Source organism: Lissotriton vulgaris, unplaced genomic scaffold (genome assembly GCF_964263255.1).
Source record: "Lissotriton vulgaris unplaced genomic scaffold, aLisVul1.2 SCAFFOLD_1466, whole genome shotgun sequence".
NCBI classification, from domain to species: domain Eukaryota; kingdom Metazoa; phylum Chordata; class Amphibia; order Caudata; family Salamandridae; genus Lissotriton; species Lissotriton vulgaris.
The window spans coordinates 199,174-222,517 of record NW_028247724.1 but is presented as its reverse complement, the minus strand read 5'-3'; the positions used below and the strand labels follow the sequence as shown (position 1 = coordinate 222,517).

General features: G+C 43.8%; 1 protein-coding gene across 1 annotated transcript in view; it reads right to left on the bottom strand.

Moving 5' to 3' along the window:
• PLD5 (phospholipase D family member 5) overlaps positions 1–23,344 on the bottom strand; it is a gene marked incomplete at both ends in the record, with an annotated part of 589,545 nt that overhangs the window by 391,091 nt on the left and 175,110 nt on the right. The window contains one exon of the mRNA XM_086949781.1: positions 22,420–22,547. Coding sequence (XP_086805907.1) covers positions 22,420–22,547 — 128 coding nt within the window. The remainder of the gene's footprint in view (positions 1–22,419; positions 22,548–23,344) is intronic.

Below are 23,344 nucleotides of genomic sequence, written 5' to 3'. Positions count from 1 at the left end.
TAGCGTCTGAGGTTGTGGGTAGCGACCTCAGTGTTGGAGGGTTCGTGGGTGGGCTGAGAGCGAGGTTTGCATGTAGTTGATCATCGGTGATTTTGCTCCAACGGCGGTGGGGGATCTGTTGGGTGCGGTGGTGTGTGGTGGGTTTCTGGAAGGTGAAGTGGATGCAGCAGTGGTCGGTCCAGAGGAGTTCGGTGGTGTGGCTGACGGAGATGTGCGGGCTTGAGGAGAAGATGGGTTGAGCGTGTGGCCGGCGGAGTGTCTGGGCGTTGTGACGAGTTGTCTCAGTCCGAGGTTGGCGAGGTTATCGATCAGGGTAGTGGAGTTGTTGTATTTGTTGTTCTCAAGGTAAAAGTTCAGGTCTCTGAGGAGGATGTAGTCGGTGGAGGTCAAGGCCTGCGTGCTGATGTAGTCGGCGATGGAGTCGCTGAACTGGGGGCGTGGTCCGGGGGGTCGGTAGACGAGAGTGCCTCTGAGGGTGGAGTTGGGGTCTGTGTGGATCTGGAAATGTGTGTGTTCGGCGGTGCTGAGCACGTCGTCGGTGCTAGTCGAGACGCTGATGCTGTTCTTGTTGACAATGGCGATTCCTCCTCCGACTCCGTTGGTGCGGTCTCTGCGAGTGGCACAGAGGGCACAAAGGTCACAAGAAAGGGCAGAAAAGTCACAAAAAACGGGGGGAAACGAGTGGCACAGAGGCACAAAGGTCCCAAGAAAGGGCAGAAAGGTCACAAAAAATGGGGGAAAACGAGTAGCACAGAGGCACAAAGGTCACAAGAAAGGGCTTAAAGGTCACAGAAAACGGGGGGGAAACGAGTGGCACAGAGGGCAGAAAGGTCCCAAGAAAGGGCAGAAAGGTCACAAAAAACGGGGGGAAACGAGTGGCACAGAAGGCAGAAAAGTCCAAAGAAAGGGCAGAAATGTCACAAAAATGGGGGGAAACGAGTGGCACAGAGGCACAAAGGTCACAAGAAAGGGCAGAAAGGTCACAAAAAACAGGGGGAAGCGAGTGGCACAGAGGCACAAAGGTCACAAGAAAGGGCAGAAAAACGGGGGGAAACGAGTGGCACAAATGCACAAAGGTCACAACAGAGGGCAGAAAGGTCACAAAAAACGGGGGGAAACGAGTGGCATAGAGGGCACAAAGGTCCCAAGAAAGGGCAGAAAGGTCACAAAAAATGGGGGGGAACAAGTGGCACAGAGGCACAAAGGTCACAAGAAAGGTCACAAAAAACGGGGAAACGAGTGGTACAGAGGCACAAAGGTCACAAGAAAGGGCAGAAAGGTCACAAAAAATGGAGGGAAACGAGTGGCACAGAGGCACAAAGGTCACAAGAAAGGGCAGAAAGGTCACAAAAAACAGGGGGAAACGAGTGGACAGAGGCCACAAGAAAGGGCAGAAATGTCACAAAAAACGGGGGGAAACGAGTGGCAAAGAGGGCAGAAAGGTCCCAAGAAAGGGCAGAAAGGTCCCAAAAAACAGGGGGAAACGAGTGGCACAGAGGCACAAAGTTCACAAGAATGGGCAGAAAGGTCAGAAAAAACGGGGGAAATGAGTGGCACAGAGGACAGAAAGGTCACAAAAAATGGGAGAAATTAGTGGCACAGAAGGCAGAAAGGTCATAGAAATGCAGGGGCAGCTAAGTAACAGAAGGCAAAAACTGGCAGAGAGACACGGGGCAGAGAGGGGAACAGAGGTTGAGAATGGGCACAGACCACGTACAGGCAGCGGGGGAGACAAACAACAGCAGTCACAGACACAACAATGAAAAATGCATTCACTGCAACGGGAGCAATGAAAGAAAATACAGGCAAAACAATGGACGATGAGCAAACCTACGGCCTACCACTAGCCACCAGGGATGAGGTGCAGGTGGTAGCCTGCGGGTGGAGGAGGGCCTTGAACTTCCTCAGCAGCAGCAGCTGGGCAGGGAAACACAGGTGGTGCTGTGCAGAGGGGGGGCGACCTACCTAGAAGGGTCAAGGGCAGTGGCGGTTTCTCCCTAAGGGCATCGGGGCTCCGCCCCGTTACTCGGCCCCGTTACTCATAAGGTCATAATTTTTTTAATTAAATACAAATATTATTTTTTTATTATGTCTTACAGTCTTGTTAAATATGTATATTACCGCAGGCGCCACCGCCGTGACAGTGCTCGTTCCTTGTGGTGGCCGGCTTGAGGCACGTCACGTGACAGTCTCCTTTCATGCTCCCCCTTGTGTGCCCATAGAAGCCTTAGTGTTTGCCGGGCTGACAACCTCCCAGCCCTGAAGGCTGTGATGTCATCAGCTCGGCAAAGACATACCTTCAGGGCCCAGTCTCGACCCCCTGATGGCGTGGAGGGAAAGTTAGCCCCGGGCGTTTTAAGTCCAAGCCCTGTATCGCTAACCCTCCACGTCAATCAGAGCGTGGAGAGCCCTTTCCCAATTCATTACAGGGCGTGGTGAGACCCACCCTGTGACGAGTTGGGAAAGGAGTGTGGCAGGCGGGAAGCTGCACAGACTCTTCATTAGACTGGTGGTGGAACTTTCTGGAAGGAAGCCACTGCATCACGAACTTCAGTCCCCCAGGCAGTCCAGTGAATTCAGGAGTCACCAGCAGCCCAGGTAAGGCCCTGGGGAGCATTTTTCAATGTTTAGAGCCGCAGTGGGGAAGCAGACTCGAGTCTCGCTAGGGTGGGTACGTTTTTTGACCCAATTACCATGATTGTGTACTGGTAACATGGGCAGGTCATCACGGCGCTGGCACTGGCCGTAGCTACTGAAAATTCTCCTCTTTGCCCAGCTGGAAGGCGCTATCCGTCGGGGGCCCAAGATGTGCTAACTGACCCCCACCCTCCTTCCAAAATATGCAAAAGATTACCGATGTTCTGCGCGGAAATGTCATGCGAAATTCATGGTTCCAATTAGTGCTGGAATTCCACACAAAGCCAGCACGCGCTACTTTTGTTGATCTGGATTATTTGTCTGTAATTCTAGGAGTGTATGGGCTGTTCCTGACTAAACACCTATGACAGATTATCAGGGGTTTCTTCCCAGAAAACGCACGTCTGATTTAGCACTGGGCTTGCGTTAAGCTTTGCCATTAAATCCTTTTGTGCATGAAAGTTGACAGGTGCTGTCCTTTGCTCCTGAATGTGTTACTTACGCTGCACGAGCTCATACACCAAAGTTTAGTAAGTCTGGACTTTGTCTTGTTTTTTGCTTTAAACTTCATAGGAGCGTCCACACAGAAAAGAATGCCCTACTGTTTTCTGGCAATTCTCTTCATCTGCTTCCGGGAGATCCGCAGAGGCCTCGTAAGCCCAAATTGCACGTTAATAATTCATTAACTGTGGTAGTGGTGTTTATTAGTGAAATGGCCAACGTGAACAGGCCTGTAAGAAGGCAAATAATCAGGGAGAGGTTTTCATAATTAAATCAAATGTCCAGTGAACTGAAGTCAGGAGTCACCAGCAGCCCTGGTAAGGCACAGGCTGAGGCGGCATGATTTTTAAAAGTGTAGAACTGCGGTGGGGAAGCAGACTGGAGTCTCGCCAGGGTGGGTGCTGGGTGGTAAAGTTTTTTGAACCCAACTCCCAAGGTCTTTAATGGCGCTGGCCGAGTCCCATGATTGTGGTAACACGGGCAGGTCATCACGGCGTTGGCACTGGGCAAAGAGGAGAATGTGCAGCAGCTGCGGAGGTGCTATCGGGGGCCCAGGATATGCACACTGACACTCCCCCGCCTGCCAAAATAGCCAAATGTGAGGTCTCATTAACCCTACAGTTTTCAATCCATTAAAACAGTACAGCTGCCTTCTGGCATGCTGTGCCCACTACTTCTAGGCTCATTTTACCAAGTCATAACCTGCGCACGTAGAACAATTGTTGTTGCAGGACTCTGTGCCAATGCGCTTTTCACAGCCAAACCTATGGTTTCTCAATGCTTTTTTATATTTAACGCTTATAGAATGAATGAAAACATACATAAAGGTGCTACACATGCAAGCTGTGTTGAGTTGCAGTGCTCGTGTGAATCGTGTGCATGTTGGTGTCTGCTTTTCTTACATGGGATTCCAGACATTGCATGAAGGTTCCCCTGGTATCGCTTACGTTATTGTCATTTGTTTTTTACAAGTAGAACTTTATTGATATTATCGATATCCATACAACATTGACGCAGTATGTAAGCAATAATTAGCAATCAGGTATTCAAGAACACATGGATGATACAATATTAGGAACAGTATATTGTATTATGCTCTCACCATCTATGCTGACAGCCTCACATGTCTAGCTGCTCTCCATGTTGGACCCTGCGCTGCTTTCCTTGCCATCTTTCCCATCTGACTTCTCCCACATTGCCCCTCTGTTCCACCTTTCACCTTAGGTTCCGCAATGCCCTGCTCCTCCTTTTCTCTCTACTCTTCTCACCCTCCACCCTGCATTGTTCCACCCTGTATTTTGTACTGCACCCCCTTTGACCATACGTTGCTCCCCATTGCTCCTTTCACTGATCAACCTATTATTCACCGTGGGTCTCACCATCCCCCATGCAGCTCTTCCTTGGACCTGTATTGCCCCCCGTATATGATCCCCTTGCATTCCCTTATGGACCCCACTTGCAGGAGACACCACTTCTCTCTGCACCAGATCTAAACTGGTCGAATTGTGATGTATGAAAGCAGTTCAAAGAACTGAATCCATAACCCTCCCAGATGTGCGAGCGATCACCATTCCTCTTGCAGCCATCCCTATGTACCCCATCACCGGATGTATGATGTTACAACGCGTACTTTTAGCACGCATACCATTACCACGGATTTTTTACAACGCAGGTCATTTTACAACGGAAACCTTTACAACGCAATACACTACAACGCAGATACTATTACAACGCATACCATTACAACGTAAGTATAGGTAAGTATATAATATTATTATATACTGTAAATAATTATTTTTGTATTATTTAATTTAATTATTTATTATTTAATTATTAAATAATTTTAATTTTATTATTTGTAAATATATATTAAAAATACCCCTGTACCCCAAAACCCAAACCCAGCCCTTAAACCTAAAAATACCCCTGTACCCCAAAACCCAAACCCAGTCCTAAAACCTAAAAATACCCCTGTACCCCAAAACCAAAACCCAGCCCTAAAACCTAAAAATACCCCTGTACCCCAAAACCCAAACCCAGCCCTGAAACCTAAAAATACCCCTGTACCCCAAAACCCAAACCCAGCCCTAAAACCTAAAAATACCCCTGTACCCCAAAACCCAAACCCAGCCCTAAAACCTAAAAATACCCCTGTACCCCAAAACCCAAACCCAGCCCTAAAACCTAAAAATACCCGTGTACCCCAAAACCCAAACCCAGCCCTAAAACTTAAAAATACCCCTGTACCCCAAAACCCAAACCCAGCCCTAAAACCTAAAAATACCCCTGTACCCCAAAACCCAAACCCAGCCCTAAAACCTAAAAATACCCCTGTACCCCCAAAACCCAAACCCAGCCCTAAAACCTAAAAATACCCCTGTACCCCAAAACCCAAACGCAGGCCTAAAACCTAAAAATACCCCTGTACCTCAAAACCCAAACCCAGCCCTAAAACCTAAAAATACCCCTGTACCCCAAAACCCAAACCCAGCCCTAAAACCTAAAAATACCCCTGTACCCCAAAACCCAAACCCAGCCCTTAAACCTAAAAATACCCCTGTACCCCAAAACCCAAACCCAGCCCTAAAACCTAAAAATACCCCTGTACCTCAAAACCCAAACCCAGCCCTAAAACCTAAAAATACCCCTGTACCCCAAAACCCAAACCCAGCCCTAAAACCTAAAAATACCCCTGTACCCCAAAACCCAAACCCAGCCCTAAAACCTAAAAATACCCCTGTACCCCAAAACCCAAACCCAGCCCTAAAACCTAAAAATACCCCTGTACCCCAAAACCCAAACCCAGCCCTAAAACCTAAAAATACCCCTGTACCCCAAAACCCAAACCCAGCCCTAAAACCTAAAAATACCCCTGTACCCCAAAACCCAAACCCAGCCCTAAAACCTAAAAATACCCCTGTGCCCCAAAACCCAAACCCAGCCCTAAAACCTAAAAATACCCCTGTACCCCAAAACCCAAACCCAGCCCTAAAACCTAAAAATACCCCTGTACCCCAAAACCCAAACCCAGCCCTAAAACCTAAAAATACCCCTGTACCCCAAAACGCAAACCCAGCCCTAAAACCTAAAAATACCCCTCTACCCCATAACAAAATACCACTAATAAATGTTTGAAAAAAAAGATAAACTTACCTATAATTATACTTACGTTGTAAGGGTATGCGTTGTAATAGTATCTGCGTTGTAGTGTATTGCGTTGTAAAGGTTTCCGTTGTAAAATGACCTGCGTTGTAAAAAATCTGTGGTAATGGTATGCGTTGTAAAAAATCTGTGGTAACAGTTACATACCCCCATCACCCCATCCTCCTTGCTTTAGTAACCACAATGGGGAGCCACTGTTGGTGCATAACGGACACAGTTTATTTATGTCACATAACACGTGGATAATAACATCACAATTTTGTACACCCTTATGGTGGCTTATCCACATTATTGTCGTCATATTGTTCATAGTGTGGAAAGATCAGTAAGAGAATTAGTAAACGCATGTAGCTAAGCTGTACAGCAGATGCCACCAAATTAGCATGCAGGAAGTTCAAATTAGCACAGATCACATTATAGATTCTAGACTTGAGCATCCACTGCCATGCAATATGCATAGGGGTAATTAGGGTGAGGATGTAGCCTTAGGGCTAGAAAGGTCGACCTCGAAGCTGGGGAACTGGGTTCGAGTCTCGGCAACAAAACTAAACATCCGGTGATTCTGGGCAAATCACTTAATCTGTCTGTGCCTCACAAAAATAAATGTGTCCTTATGGAACGAAACTGGTTCTTGTGTAAAGTGCTTTGATACCCTATGTCTCGGTTCTAGTTTGCGGTATATAAATAAAGTCTAAAAAAAAAAACATAACGTGCCAAAAAAAGTGTAAGACACAAACAGGCATCTACCACCAACACATGCTGAAAGATAACCATGTACTTTTGTTATTCATAGGTGTACTAATATTAGCACACCACGTATGCACATATAAGCTTCATGACATTGTGGTGGGTGTATTTTTTTACTTTTACATTAAGGTTCCTAAATGGCAGGTGCTCATCTTGTACTGGTAAATTAAATGAGAAAATAAAAGTGTAACATCACGTTATAGATTATAAAGATGTATCCCATTAGCACATTGCAGTTTCCAGGGTGTCCCAAAAAAATGATTGGTGTTGTTTATGTCTTTTTTCTGCGCTGGCTGCATGATAGCGCTTTTTTGCAACACAACACAGGAGGGAGGTTGTGAGAAGGTACAAGAAAGGCGCTAGGATACTGCTGCCAGCCGTATCTGGTCCATAGCGCCTTGGAACTGATGGTAGTTTGAGGGGAGGCAGTGGCCTGTTTCTGTTTAGCACAGTGGCTTCTGAAAGTCTTGAAAATGCACCATTTGCCCACTCATTTAAAAAAAAATTCTCAGTGGAGAACACACCCGAACCCCCCTTAGGTCATTTGTGCTCACTCGCTACGCCAGCTTGCCGCGATGTGCTCCACCACAAATTTTACGCCTCACCTCTTTCAAATGTCACCAGCCGCCACTGGTCAAGGGTCGCTTTTGATTTACAGGCCCTGGGCACCCACAGTGCACTGAACTAGGGACTTACAAGTACATCAAATATGCCATTCATGGATGACCAATCATAATAACAATTTACAGTAGGAGCGCTTGCACTTTAGCACTGAATAGCAGTAAAAAAGTGCACATAGACACTAAGCCATCAAAAGCAAAGTCCAGCATACTATCAAAAACAGGAGGTCAAAAAGCAAAATAGACAGGGGAAAAAACACCAGGTCTAACACTATGGCAAAGTAATTGGAAGGCTCTCCTTTTAAGGGTGGCACATCGGGCACTCCGTCCACTGACTTTTTACCATGCACTGGAAAAAAACTCCAAGCTAGCCAGGGACATTAGCTATTTCTTTATCAACGTCCCCCAGTCAGTTCTTTTTCCACAGCTTTCAAGAAGCGTCCTGAAGCATCCAGTATCAATCAGCATGTTCAGGCAGAGCAGGCGCTCCATGCTGTGAGGCACAGCTTGTAGGAGCTTGCATTGCAAGAGCTTAAAAGGTTTAAAAGAATATGGTGCACGCACTGCTACTTCTGCAAATTAGAAACAATACATTTGCCCTCCAAAGGACATTTTGGATCCTGAGTTTACCTAGGTGTGTTGGGGATTGCCTGCAAAGGTTTTTGCACTTAAAGTAAAAATTCACGTAGACCCACCTTCCACCTGTCACTGTAATTACAGTGCCATGAATTTAGACCATTTATGATACTGCTGGTATTGGTAATTGCTTCTTATGTGTAATCCCATAGAGGTCCGCCAGAGAATTTTGAATGCCATATAGGTATCGATGTTACCACATCGATTTCCAATTTCTAAAGGTTATACCTGAATTCCGGGCATTTGTATGGGGACACATTCTAAAAGGTTTAAGCTCGTGGTATTGCCCTAGGGTCGCATGCATGAATATATTTGCAAAAGAGAGCTAAACCTTATTTGAATGAACATGATACATGTGAATTTTGTTTCTGTTCTTAAAGCAAGTGGTTGTTATCTGGCACAGCCCAGAAAAGAAATATCTATAATTAAAGCATGAAGAGGAAAACTTAATACCCGTGAGAAAGAGTCTGTGATTACAGCTGGTATTTATAAAGAGTTTCATTACTAATCAAACTGCTTCTTTTTGCAGATGGGCTGCACAATGGAATTTATTAGGAGGGCTCATTTCACTGCAGATTTCAGTCATGGATCGGTTCTTTTACTAAAGGAAGGAAACAAGTAGCACACATCATGGCTGGAAGCACGTCTTCACTGGGGAACCAAAAGAAGCCCGGTCAAAAAATGCTCAAACGAGCCCGCTCCCTTCATCTCCTCACAATCTCTCTTTCCATCCAACGGTTCTATGTCTGTCCTTCCCCTTCTCTCTCTTTCCCCTTTATGATCACTTTCTGTCTCCCTTCACCTCCCTTCTTCTCTTTCTTGCTCTCTTAAAGTCCCCCTATGTCTACAGCAGCTAACCGTGGGGAGCTGTGTATATTGACAGAGGCACAGAAGAGGCCCTGGGCTTTCATATTTGCCCTGCAAGGGATCACAGCTACTGGGAAAATGCCTGGTGGAATAAAAGGCCTTCCAGCCCTGGCCGGAATCAGACTAGGCCAACACTCCAGCAAGTGAATGATTTAGGGCCTCATAACGACAGCTAGACTGCTCAACCGTAGGCCTGCTGCAGCCAGTACGCCGCAAGATCACTGCGCAGGCGGTCTTAAGACCGTCGTATTTTGATTAGACCACAGGGCTGGTGGTGCACCATCTACGGTCTTGCACTGCCTCGCTGAGAGAGCCTGAAGTCAATACAGATGCCCAGCAGCGCCTGCTCTGTCGTATGCGCACTCCTGGCATACACAATGTAGACAGTGCAGGCATAGGGGGCCCAACATCTGCCCCCAGTTACATTACTTAATGGGCAACAACAGCCGGGGGCCATGTTTGGGGCCCACTGCTTACCTTTCCTGCGAGAATTTTCATGACGGGTTCACTGTCATGGAAAGGCTTTACGAGGGCAATTCACAATATGGGCGGCGGTGCTGGCTCAGCACCGCCTCCATTCCACCCCACTCAAAGCACCGACAGCACCACAGGGTCCAGGACCCTGATGGTCCTGCAGTGTTTTGGTGGGCTGGTTGCGGTCGACAACCCGACACTCATAATACGGCATTTGGACTGCCGAAGTCACGGCAGTCGCACCTCAACCACGCAGCCTTGAGACCGGTGAACTTTTGGAGCCTTTTAGGTCCCTAAGGCTATGATCAGGGGGCCAACCAACTAGCTTTTGGAGTCACTCCGTCAGTTCTTCGTTCAGGGAGTGAAAGAGGGCTGAAGTAGTAGGGCAGGCCTCTGAGGGTTCAAGGCAGGCTCCAGGCACCAAATCAGTCCTTCCAAGTGCAGCAAATCAGTCTTTTGGAGTATTTAATTTACAGGCCTTGGGTATATGGTATGGCACTTTACAAGGGACTTATACGTCAATTAAATATACCAATCAGGTGTAAGCCAATTTTACCACACTTTAGGGAGAGAGCACAAGCTCTTTAGCACTGGTTTGCAGTGGTTCAGTGTACTGACTAGTATTCAGGCCAGCAAACACGAATTCAGCACAAATAGGAGGAGTGAAGGCAAAAGGTTTCCGGGTGATCCTGCAGAGAGGGCCAAGTTTAACATGATACATATAAATTAATGCAATTACACATGTGTTTAACTTTTTGCCTGAGCACGCTTTCTCACCTCACTGACATTTTTGTTAAATATGTTTTGGTGTTGCAAATAGGAGCTTTTCAGATTCAATTATATTATGAATTGGTGGAATTTGGAAATATATTTGACATACATAGATATCTTTATTTATAACCTGAATATAGCCTTTTGCTTATATAGTTTGTTATAATTTTGTTTACATTTGGCCATAATCCATGTATGCTTTGAAAGGGGTTGTTAGTTGCAAAACATGAAAAACTGAAATCACTTTTATGCTCTGATATGGATAAACTCTATTTACTAATGTCCCGTATCTAAATTATATTAGAGAACTGTGTTTAATTATGTGCAACATGCTGATAATAGCCTGTATTTCACGCAAGATGCACCCATATACGATTATTAAAGCAATCTATAATCAGTCGTACATATAGCATGTGATTGAATTGAATGTAAATAAACTACTCTTTTTCAATCAGTAAATCAGTAGGAGAAAACATAGGGAAATACATCATTCAATAATCGAATTAAAGACCTACAAGGCACTAACATACAAGGCACGAATGACTTGTATGGCTAATTTATGTTTGTTAAGAAAGAAATGTTTTTTTCCAAATTTAATTTTGGTGTGGTTGCTGGCGCTATCAGTGTTTTTAAGATCACTGCTGAAGTTAAACACAGTGACAATGAATGGGCCAGTTCACTCTCTTCATATGCACGTTACTTTGTGTGATATGGTGATACATTGACTGAAACACCATACCAAACGTTTACACTGTAGACTATCGCCATTAGAAAATCCGATTTTAACCCCTTCCGTGCTGGGGTAATTCCCCTGCTGTGCTGGGGGTGCGGGGGGCACGCGCAGCGCCCCCATGCTCATGACGAGCTCAGCTCGTCATGAGGCACGGCGCTCGTGTGCTCATGACGAGCTCAGCTCGCCATGACCACACCCGTTCTCATGGAACGCTCAGTACAGCAGCAAATTATCCCCGCGTGTGAGCGTTCCGCGGCTCATGACGAGGTGAGCTCGTCATGAGCACCAGAGCGCCATGCCTCATTACGAGCTCAGCTCGTCATGAGCATGGATGAGGCTAAGAATGTTGGTAGGAAAGCAAAGATACTGAAAACCGATTTGACCAAAAATTGTTTTCAGAATACTTTAGTAATGACTACTGTGCAAAGAATCTATGGCAAGCAAGTTCCCTAAATATTCCAGAACGGGAGTATAGTAATTTCTCCAGTAAAAAGATTTGGAATCCTCCACAGTAAAACTGCAGTTAACTTAAAATGTAATATTAGTTCAAGATATAGTGACGTCTTCAATGATTACCCCTAAATAGTGCAGACTGAACTTTGAATAGAAATTATCTAGTGCCTGACTACCGATGGGGAAGAGTAGCTACATTTAAAATGTAATTCTTTCAAATAAAAAATGACAGCCAAATGTATCGAGTAATTTAAAGGTCGCCATCTTTCTATTAAAATACATTTCAACCATTCCCTTTCAAAGCGACAACTAGTTTCTGATAAAGAATGCTACAGCCCTGCAGTCTTACCATCCTATCAATTGGAATTATAACACGTTTTGGGGTTAAGGATGTTGAATATGCACCTTTGCCTGCCACTGACCGCATCATTGGCCAATTGTTAAAAAATTAACTTTTGATCAGAATGTGACCTTATATGACATTTTGCATATATTAAATAGATTATACGCTGTGGGGTTTCCCATATTGAGCATTTGATTCTGGTGACTGGTTATATTAGAAAATGTGACTCTATGATCATGCAAAATTTTAGCAGAAGAAGGGCACAGACATTTTCAAAAAAAGGTTCGAATCAAGAAATGTAACATAGCATTCTGCTAATTTTGTCTTGTCCAAGAAATACCTTGTTGACTGATTAAGTACAATGTTAGTAAATATTGTGTCTTCTTACTCTTCCTTATGTGTAAGATGAAGGTTAATATTAATGCTCAACTGTGAGGAATCAGCTGTGCTACGGTTGCATCTAAAGCAAAAAGAGCAAACAATGGACGGAATGCTGAACAAATCAAACATTCACCCTCAGTCAAAGATCTGGGTTTAATCCGTCTTTTTTCAACACACCATGCCACCCTAGTTTGGACCCAGCCATATGCAAATCAGTCTTTACCCTGCAACAAATAGGAACCGTCCAGCCCGAACTGCCAGTCATGCTCCTCCCTGGATTGGAAACAAGCATCCTGAGACTGGTTTTGGGGTATTACCACTCATCAGCCAGTCTAGCTTGAATACAGGGGCACAGTGAGCACGGGACCAACGTCTGGGCATACCCTTCCACTTAGAATGACAAAAGCAGAAAGAGCAATTGATGGAAGAAAGACTAAACAAATCAAACATTCACCCCTAGTCACGGATCTGGGTTTAATTCATAATTTGTGTGCTCACTAATCTTAATGGTATATTTTAATAAAGCATATAGTCGAAACTGTGTTTTGTGTTCACTGCCCCAAACATATTGTAGAACACTGCAGAGATACATGTTGGTGTTGCATGTGGGCCCCTGTGCAAGGACAGGGAATAGATAAATACTTATGTGGCCTATTTATAGAAAGCACATTGTGGACTTAAGGTAATGGTACTTTTTCTAGAAGAATGTTGTTTGGAGTTTGGACTTTCAGTCACTATTGTAAGAATATAATGGTTGAACTATGCCTAAAGGATACTTAAAATGTACCTTTGATTATAACCCAAGTAGTACTGAACAAGCAGTTATGGCCTTTTGATTAACAAGGCATTTCTATTGGCCAGCTTACTAACAGAGTGAATAAGACCAAAACATAGTCCCTGGTGAAGTATTTGAAGATAGAAAATAACATTGCTAATGGACCTTTTTCCTCACAACCTGATTCTTCTTTAGACTCTCTTCAAATATTTGTGCTGTAATGTTACTCGTGAAGGTCTCCATAACAAGAGGGCTTGTATGCAGACAGCTTTAGCAGCCTGTTGGCAAGACCAATTTCCCCCCTATAAATACCATATATTTAAAATGGATCCGGATCAGCTCCTTCCTCATGAGTGGATGGCTTTATTGTCTATCTCGGGCGCCTGCTTTCATTCAGTGGGCCCTCCTTCCTATTCTTGTGTTTGCCCGGCCCAGCAGCAAAGTTGTTTCAGTGTTCTCATTGGATGAGTTGTATCTTTCCAGTGCTGACATGAAGATACTCATGCATTTAGCAATCAGCAGCAGTGCATGGGTTTCCTTGCTCTCTTCCTTGCTGTTTTCCATTCCCTCAAGCTCTCTGTTTTCCTCTTTTCCACATTCCCCACTGTACTCCCCGTCCCATTTTACAGTTTTGCTTTTGTATTTATTTACTCACTTTTTTTACAAGGACCCAGCAGCTTAAAAAACCTTTTCAGACACTTTCTTTATTTTGCACAGTTGTGCACTTTCATTTCCCTTTTTTGTTACTCACTGGAGGCTCTGTTTGTGCTCTCCTCTTCCTGCCTCCAGGTTCCTCTTTACATTTATAAAAATGTTGTTTTTATTTTTTTGAGAGGGCCCAAACGCTGCAAACTGCTGATGGGCCGCTTGTTTTTTGCCATCACAAACAGTTTTGAAAGTTTTTTTAATCTTTTTAGTTACTGGTGCAGCATGGCTGCCTACCATGTTTGGTAAATTAAAAATGTCTGCAAAGCATCACTGGGCATGCATGCGCATGCATCACAGTGAAAAGGCAAGCATTAGTGGCCATCTTGTAATACACTTTCTTCGATAGAAAACCTTTCGCTAAATTTCCAGCCAAGTGTGCACTTGCGAGCAAAAATGTGTTGGTTAAGCAAATAACTCCTTCTTTTGTAGTCCATACATATTCTTTTTGGTCCTTGGTATCATTTTCCAAGCTCCAAATAGATAAAGCATTGCTCATGGTGTACAACCGCCTTGATTCATATTCATAAGTTTTGTTTTAGAAATGGCTTCAGAGAAAAGTTGTTTACGCTATGACAAGGATTCTCATCCATTCCTTGAGGACTTGTTTGCAGCTTTTCTTATTCCTGTCTCTCAGTATTGGCTGAACTGCCCTGATGAGGATATGTGATTTAGGATACCGAGCTGTTTTCCATAATACATTGGTCTTCATCGATTAAACTTCGTGATTAGTTGATATTTCATTGGGAACCTTGTATTGATTTACGTCATGTTGACCAAACAACAAATGTATTTAATGTATGGCTGTTGGTACCTTTGTTGCTTATGAATCACATTGCTACTATTTTAATCTACATCTATCCAGAGGATCATTTTATATCCCCCTGTATGTAGCAAATTGACAGCGGTTGCCATAGTCAATAGGGCTCGAGGCGGGGAATGGGAAGAAACGCTTTATATTTGAATGTAGGATTAAAATGTAGGTATCAATATGTATATTTATGGATGTCAGTGAAAATCAATGTGGTCCAGCTTACGTCCCCACAGATGGCATGTTGCAATGGCCATTAACCTTTAAACATCTCTCCTAATATCCACAAGCCTTCAATATGATTTTGACTTACTGAGCACAGTACCTGGTTTTCTTTAACTGTATTCTTTTAATAAAAAAATACACATTCAATGACGTAAACCGTATATGTGAATGGGCAGGGTGTAACATGCAAATGACTACTATGAGTAACAGTGGAGGTGGCCTCGGAGGTCAAATTCACAAAAGTGTCAGTCCCCCCATGTATCTTTATAACGCCTTAATCTATGCTTTCCAAAATCCTATACATGGGGTACCCTTACATCGCACAGATTCTGCATTCCTAGGATTAGGAAAATGGGGACATTTAAAACTCTGACAGATCTGATGAAAATAGCGAATATGCGTGCACTCGTCCAGCTCTCCTGAAGGCGGTGCACCGGAATCATTCAGGTATGAAGTAAAATGCAATTAAGAGGGTAAAATGCATTAATATAGTTTGTGAATAACAACATATTTATGAATAGGTGTGTATTGCCTTCATTTCCTGGCCCACTAGGCTCACATTTTCTAGGACACACTCACTTTAAACATCTAGGTGGCTCTAAGCAGCTGCGAAGTTGCATAACCGCAACAGCTTTCTGTAAATTCAACACAGATAGACTCGACCTCCTTATGTGTAATTTACTTGTTTCTGTCTGAGTGAATCGCAAACAATGCACTCAGCCAGGAGTTACAATCCTTTCTACTCATGTTATATTTATTTATTTATTTAATGCAGTTTTACATAGCACGAGCTTCACCCAAAGGTGTCAGAGTGCTTTACAATAGAACCAAGTAAGTTACAAAAGGTACATATGATGGAATTTATACGCTAACAATTTACATATACAATCAGGATTATTCAAATGAAAGTATGGAATATGTATGCAAGGAAAACGTTCTATGAATTGAGTAAGGAAGAATGAAAGTAATGAAGATTACCAGTAAGTAATATAAAGCATTACATTATCTTAAACCTGTGGATTAATGTAAGGTGGCAATGCAGGTCCAGTCGTTCTTTTCAAAATTAAGTAACTGTAAAATGCCTGTCCCAATCTGTGCTAAATTCACGTAATTTGCTTTAGAGTAATTACATAAAATTTCAGGAAAAATAATTGAAACAATGCAGAATTACACATACTCGAACAAAATCCAAATCCTTCTTTTATTGCTATATTTAATAGTGAAATGCACCCTTGAATCAATTTTTGATGCAAAGACGCATTTTACCCCAGAAATAGACACACGGCTCAATTGTCCCGAACAAATAACACTCATGTTCTGATTGGTTTGATAAGGTTTCCCAAGCAACCCTCCTGGACACACTTGTACTGCCAGCCTCCAGGGGAATGTTTTGAGATGGTTTTCATCCTTCTTAAAGGAACACAAGCAGGCTGAGCCCCTTGCTCATTATAGCTTCATCTTTAAAATCGTTACTTGTGCGGTCTGCAGGTAGAGTTGGCTTTTGGACAGATAGTGCCCAGGGCAAAATCAAAATTGGCGTATCCTCTCTCTCATCAACAGAAAGTTGGAAAAATGGAAGGGCTGGAGGGAAGCGATGGGGATAAAAGAAAAGAGTGCCGTGAAAAGAAAACCAGCCAAAATTTGAACATGGGGTTGAGTATTTAACACACTTTGCTTTGCTGCCAGGTCAGAGAGAGACTGCTGAAGTCAGATCTTGTACCCTTCTGAAGATGCACGCCCTGGGCTTGGGCCCTGCCACCCACTCTAAAGTTAACCCCACCCCACAGGGCTTTTCATTGAGCCCTACACTTCTTAATCTATATGTGTCGCCTCTAGATGATCTTATTGCCTACTTTGGCTTTCAATTCCACTCATATACAGAGGATCTATAGATCTTCTTGTGATTGGAAGAAGTGCAAGGCTCCCTTAACAAAACAATTCAAAGGGTCTTTCTTCTATGGTTATCTGGATTACCTACCAATTCCTTGAGGCTCAACATTGACTTGACAAAGATCTGGCTATTTGGCAATTGCTCCATCAGGAATTCAAACTGGTAGCCTGGGTCCTTAGGAGTCTATCACAATCCTCTGCCTAGGCCCACAATCTGGGAGTAAGTTTTGACCCCAAATTCTCTTTTGAGACACATATTAACATAGAGCCACCAATATGTTTATAATGAGGGCTTGGAGCAACATTCTTCCCCTCCCACTGCATTCAGGTAGGAAGAATTTGGAACACTGTCTCATCAGTAATAGGACAGATTATTGTAACTCTGTTTATTGGCCTGTCCAACTGTCTCTTTGCCAGGCTACAACTGATGAAGAATTCAGTTAGCAGAGTTGTTCTAAGGCTCCACAGATACATTACGATTTATTATCATCTTTCTTCACTCCTTTGGCTGCTGGTACATAAGTGCTCCCTCTTTGAGGATTTGTGCTATGTAAAACAAAAACTGCGTGCCTTGGCACTAAATAATTACATGACATCTCTGTTCTTTCATTACTCCCACTCGAGAGTTCTTCATTCCAGTTCCTCCCATCTAGTAAAAATCCCTTCGTTTTCAAGGATGGTGGCCAGTCCTTTTTGGTCTTGACTGCACAGGCATGGAGCAAGCTTCCACCTGCCGTTTGTGCAGACCCATATTTTCTCAATTTTTCTAGCTCATTGAAAATTCATATCTTTCAATCATAAACCATCTTTCCTTCTTTTACCTCCAACACCAGGACACTATTGGGTATTTGGCACAGTCTGCAGATTTTAAGTCAACCAATTAATCAATCAATCAATCAAATTAGCCATCCTTATCATTTTTGTAAGGCATTACTCTTTTTTGGATTGTCAAAGCTTCAAATCAGTTTCCCTTAACTTATTAACATTTTTGATAGACAGATCAGTATATCCTTCTACAGTACAACTCAATGCAATGTAATATACCTAGAAATAGGAAGAAAGTTGGCCCTTCAAAAAATGCAACTTATGCTCAGATTCATCAAAGAGCCATATAACTAGTTACAAATACAACTAGCAATAATATATAAATACCAGTTTGTAAATACCTCTGCTTCACTGGTAATGCCCCAAAATGAAACCTATCAAGCTACCATTCTTCTACAGTCTGACAACAGTAATTACATGCCTCAAATTTGCATCCATTGGAAAAAGATATAGGCACAAAAAAACTACAGATCTGCATAGATTTGCCAAGTAAACGTGGCCAACAGATGCACAGTTCATGGAAACACTTGACTCACACAACATGTACCAACTCAAATTTCAATGGGTTGTAGACATGCATGGGGTTAAATGTGGACAGCTTGCAGCAAAGCATGAGTAGATTGGGGTGTTGATTTTCTGTCAGGTTTTGAAAAATGTGCATCTGCATAGACCATTTTTAAATAGGTTTATTCAAATAAAACAAACTATTCAATAATTCAAACCCAGTGTAAAAACCATTTGAAAAAGGATTCCTGTCAATCACGCCAGGCGAAAAAGGTTTTAAAATATAAGTGTGATAAGGATGGCGGAAAGTGGAGAGAGCTGGGTGACAAAAAGAGTAGTGAAGTGGGAATGGGAGATATTTCAAATATGGGAGCAGAATTAAGAGGGGTCGGTGAGGCAATGGATGAGCTGAAAAAGTAACATCGAAGCAAGGGGCTAGGGCAAATTGAAAGTTTAAACAGCACATGGGAGAGAGAGCAAGGACAGACCAGCACTCCCATGGAGTGCTTAAAGGAAGAAAATAAAGTAGTTCCCTAAGTGCAAGCAATGCCATTATTGAGTGCAAGCAATGTCAACTGTGGAAGGATACAAGTTAACCATTCAGTACACTGACAGGGTGAACAACTCCTGGGTGGGACAAGCACAATAATAGGGAGGAAAGCCCTTCAGTCAAAAGGAGACAACTGAGATGAACAAGAAAGTCATCCAATCGTGAACAATGGGCTAGCCTAAAGCCTACTCTAAGTATTTGTTATGTATTCCAAAAAATATGTGTTGTTGCCAAGACTTAAATATGACCTGGGGGTCTATCACTGTGAATCCATTACAAACATAGATGCATACACTATCCCCTCACTTTTTGAGCAGTCCCTCAGAGGAAGATTATAACATAGGCATATTCAAATTAGAAATAATAGGTCTGTCCAAAAGCCAGCAAAAGCTGTATGTAGCTAAGACGTAAAATGTATGTTCATCTTCTGTTCAGATAAATCTAGGAAGTGGAAGACAATCTATGGCTTGACAGTGAGTTTTGTCAAATCAGAAAGCTGGAGATTAAATGAGGAATGAGTCGTGTAAATACCTCAAGTTGGATACCCACAATGACAATTGCACTTTCGAAAATATCAGAGATTACCAGTATCTTTGGATGGACTAGTACATGGCTGTACACAAACCTTCTTGTTAGACAGATCTTCCGGCAACCATGTACCAATAGTGCCTAATGTACAGGATTTGAAAGGGAAGACTGCTGAATATTCAGGAAATAACTAGAAGATATTAACAAGGGGTGTTGGATCTTAATTTTCGCTGGTCAGTCAGTGTGTCTACAAAGAAACCTCAGTTGATGCGCCTTAAATGGGTGCAGGGTTATTTGCATTATTTTCTGGGGTCGGCATAAACATCTTGAATAGCTCAAGCTGATGGGACACTATTCCAGGGTATGTACCACAACTCTTAAGTTGACCACTGGAAGCTCACTCATCACTGCCACCTTCGGTGTCTTTAGTTAGGGCCACAGGTGCTGCTATATATCACTTCCTGAAGCTGTATGAGTGAAGGGAAGCTGTATGAGTGAAGGGAGTTGGCATCACAAAATGAAAAGGGTTCTCTAAACCTGCAATTATGATAGGGGATGTTAGAACCGGCTGTCTCTAGTTGGCAGAGGTATACACTTCTGACAAATAGGGACACACCTTTTCTAGTCAGGGCAAGGGGATCACACCCTTTGATAACCCCTGCTCACCCCCTTGGTAGCTTGGCAGAGCAGACAGGCTTATCTCAGAGGCTGTGTGTTAAGCATTTATGACCACATACAGTAATAAAGTGAATACACTACAAATGGACACGACACCGTAGTATTATAAAAATAAGTATTTTTATATAAGGCTTAGCACAAGACCAAATAACGACAAAAATATACACAATCTTAATAAATACTCTTGGAAGGGAAAATAATAGTTCAAATGTAGTTTCTTCTTTAGCACAAAGTCTTTTCGTATCAAAGCAACTCTTCTTCCTGAAAACACAGTTCTTGGCAACAATGTAACCCACACGGGAGTTACACGACGTCGAGGCAAAGTTAATCCAAAGGTTCGGCGTCGACCGCGAGGAGCGCTACGTCGAGCCCGGAGTCACACGGACCCCCAACAACACAGTACCTTGGAGAATGAAGCACACGATGATCAGCGGCGTCGAGCAATCCGGCGTCGCGTCTTCGGTGTCGATCAGGCCTCAGTAGTCGTCGATGTCGATGATGCTGTTGCAAGAGTGAGCAGCGCTCACGGCGTCGAGAGGGCACGAAGTCGATGCGATCAGCAGCGGTGCAGACACGAGGTCCCTTGGAGCTGGAGCCGAACTCACTACTCACTGGCGTTGCTGCTGGCGTCGATCAGGCCCGGCGGCCGGCGTCGAGGAAGCGGGACACTTGAGCCGTCACTCACGGTGTCGAGCTGGATTCGGCGACGTCCGTCGGCGTCAAGATTGCTGGTTTCAGAGGTGCTGGATTCACAGGTTCCAGCAAATAGCACTTGTAGCAGATGAAGTCCTTTAGCCCTGTGACTTCAGCAGGAGACCGGCACTCTTCCAGTCCTTGGAGATTTTCTTAGCAAGCGTGAGAGTACACACACAGTTCCTCTCTCCTGGTTCCTTGGCAAACATAAAGAAGCACTGCAGGATTCCCCTCAGCAAACAGCACACTGGCCGAAGGGGTAGGCAAGTCCTTGGATCAGCAGGCTTCTTGTCCTTGGTTTCAGGGTTCCTTGTCAGAAGTGATCTAAGTTCTTGGTTCAGGGGTCCTTCTCTTATACCCCTTTTTGGCTTTGATCCCTTTGTCCATGCAGGGGAATTTCCCAACATCCTGGGTCTGTTGTGGGTGGAGCCAGGCAGAGGCACCTGGCCTATTCACTGAGCAGGGCTGGGTCCTCAGACGCCCAGCAGGAGGTGGAGCCAGCATTGTCACTGGCAGGAGCAGAGCTATCGGCCTCCTGGCAGGAGGTGGGGCTAGGATCGTCCATGGCAGGCACAGAGCCATCAGCCGCTAGGCAGGAGGTGGAGCCAGCATTGTATCAGGCAGGGCAGGCTATCAGCAACTACTCTCCCCCTACTCTCAACGCAAATGTCCCACTCATCCCACACTGACTCATTCAGACCTCTGGAGCCACTCAGCTCCTGTCACGCACACACAAGACCAGCAGAAACCAGAAATGGTTAGACAAGAAAATAGACACTTTCTAAAAGTACTATTTTCAAACCCAGAGTCCAAAAACCATCCACACCAACGGATGCGTAATTAAACCCTGAGTTCAGAGATACCAAACTCGACATTGCACCATGCTCCCCGAGCCAGCTAGGATCATAGCATTAATAATCCCGGCGGCCCATTCAATCTAACGGAGAGCAGGCTACCTCGCAATAGTGAAGAACGAAGATGGCTGTCATTCACTATTTAGGACATGCCAACTTGGTCAGGCTTGTCCTACCTTATACTTACAATGCACCCTGCCCGCGGGCCTACCATAGGGGTGACTAACATGAAGTTAAGGGAAGGTTTTGGGGGACTGGCAAGTAGGTATACTTGCGCAGCCCGCGTGACAGTACCAGACTGCACGTGGGTCTCGCAATGACCGACCCGTAGACATTCTTTTACGAGGCCGCTCTTGTGGGTGGCACAACACGTGCTGCAAGCCCACGAGTGACATTTGGATTTACAAGCCCCGGCACTCCTGGTGCACTAGACTAGGGACTGACAGTAAACCAAATAAGCCAAACATGGAATACAATCGATACATCAATTTAACATAGGGAGCACTTGCACTGTGGCACTGATCAGCAGTGGCACAGGGCCCAAAGCATATACCAGCAAAAACATCGTAAAACAGTGGAGGCAAACAGAAAAAATGGAGGAGAGACTCAAGCCAATGATGTCAGGTCTAACAGGGGAGTACAGGCGGATGGAAACATGGGCTATAGATAGAGCTCACAAGGACTTTGGCAACCACAACAAACATAGGCACGACAGACATAAGGTATGGTGGGTGAAAGGAGCACCTGGAGCCATTAGCCTAACTGCCAGAGCCATGACAGCGCTCAGTCTTGATATGCGAGATCCCTACAAAACCTGTTCAAATATTAAATATTCAAAATATCAAAAGGTGGTTTAGATGACCAAATGATTGGCTTGATTAGTATTTTTTTTGTACAGTGCCCTAATCTGAGCTCACAGGCTCTTCTCCCTCCATCAAAGCCAGCTTTACAGCCTCAATAAACACAGTCATTTTACACACATTGCATTTAATAGAGCATTTCCGTGATTTCATTAAGGACCGAGTTGATTGAAATATTTGCATTTAGCACACCAACCTGTCCTAGTGATTGTCGGTCCAAACTGGCACTCCCGATGTATATGTGTTTTCTGTCAACAACCCAAAAAGATGCGTGGAGCCGGCCTTCTGTGAAAGCTGTCATGTTCAAGTACAGTACCTCTGCGTCTGTGAAGGAAAATAATGTTAAATCAGTAAGTTAAGATGCGAGAGAGCTTCTTCTGTGCGCAATATTTCACTGTCGACAAGCAGCTGTTCAAGGGTTTTGGATGCAAGTGTGCTGCTGGTGGTGTCTGTCATTCGTTGCATTGCCTCAGCTTTAGGTGCATATGTGCCACTTCTTGAAGCACTTCAACACAATAAAATGAGTATGTTAAGTAGTATAATTTATATTTATGTTGCTATATAAAGCACCTAGAAACAATTCGGTTTCTGTTACATTAATAAGCAACAGTCCCATCTTCCTCTTCTGCTTCCACTTCTACATTATCTTCTTTGTTTATTTTCTTGGTTCTCTTCTTGTAATTTTTCCTATTACTTTTTTTGCCCCTATGGAGAGAGACACCACAGCCTTTTGATGTGAGTGGTGGCTGAGTTCCCACACTCCCCAGAGAGAGGATCCCTTAAAGGTAAACCAGTTTAATTGAAGGAAATTTCGGTCACCTTGGATAGGTTGTACTGAATAACAAGGAAATGTGAAAATATGTTTATTTATTTATTTATGGAATTTTTAATGCGCAGCTACTACCCAAGGGTGTCTAGGACTACGTAGCAATTAAATCAAAGAAAAATACAGTTAAATAAATGCAAAACTTAAATTCCATACCAAGTTTATGCAAACTAAAGGAAAGATAACTTTATAAGTAAGTACGAAAAATAAGCAACAAGTAGAAATGTGGAACAGAAAACATACCCAAAAGGGCATGCACTCTGAGGTAAATGCTCCCTTCTACGCAGAAAGAAAA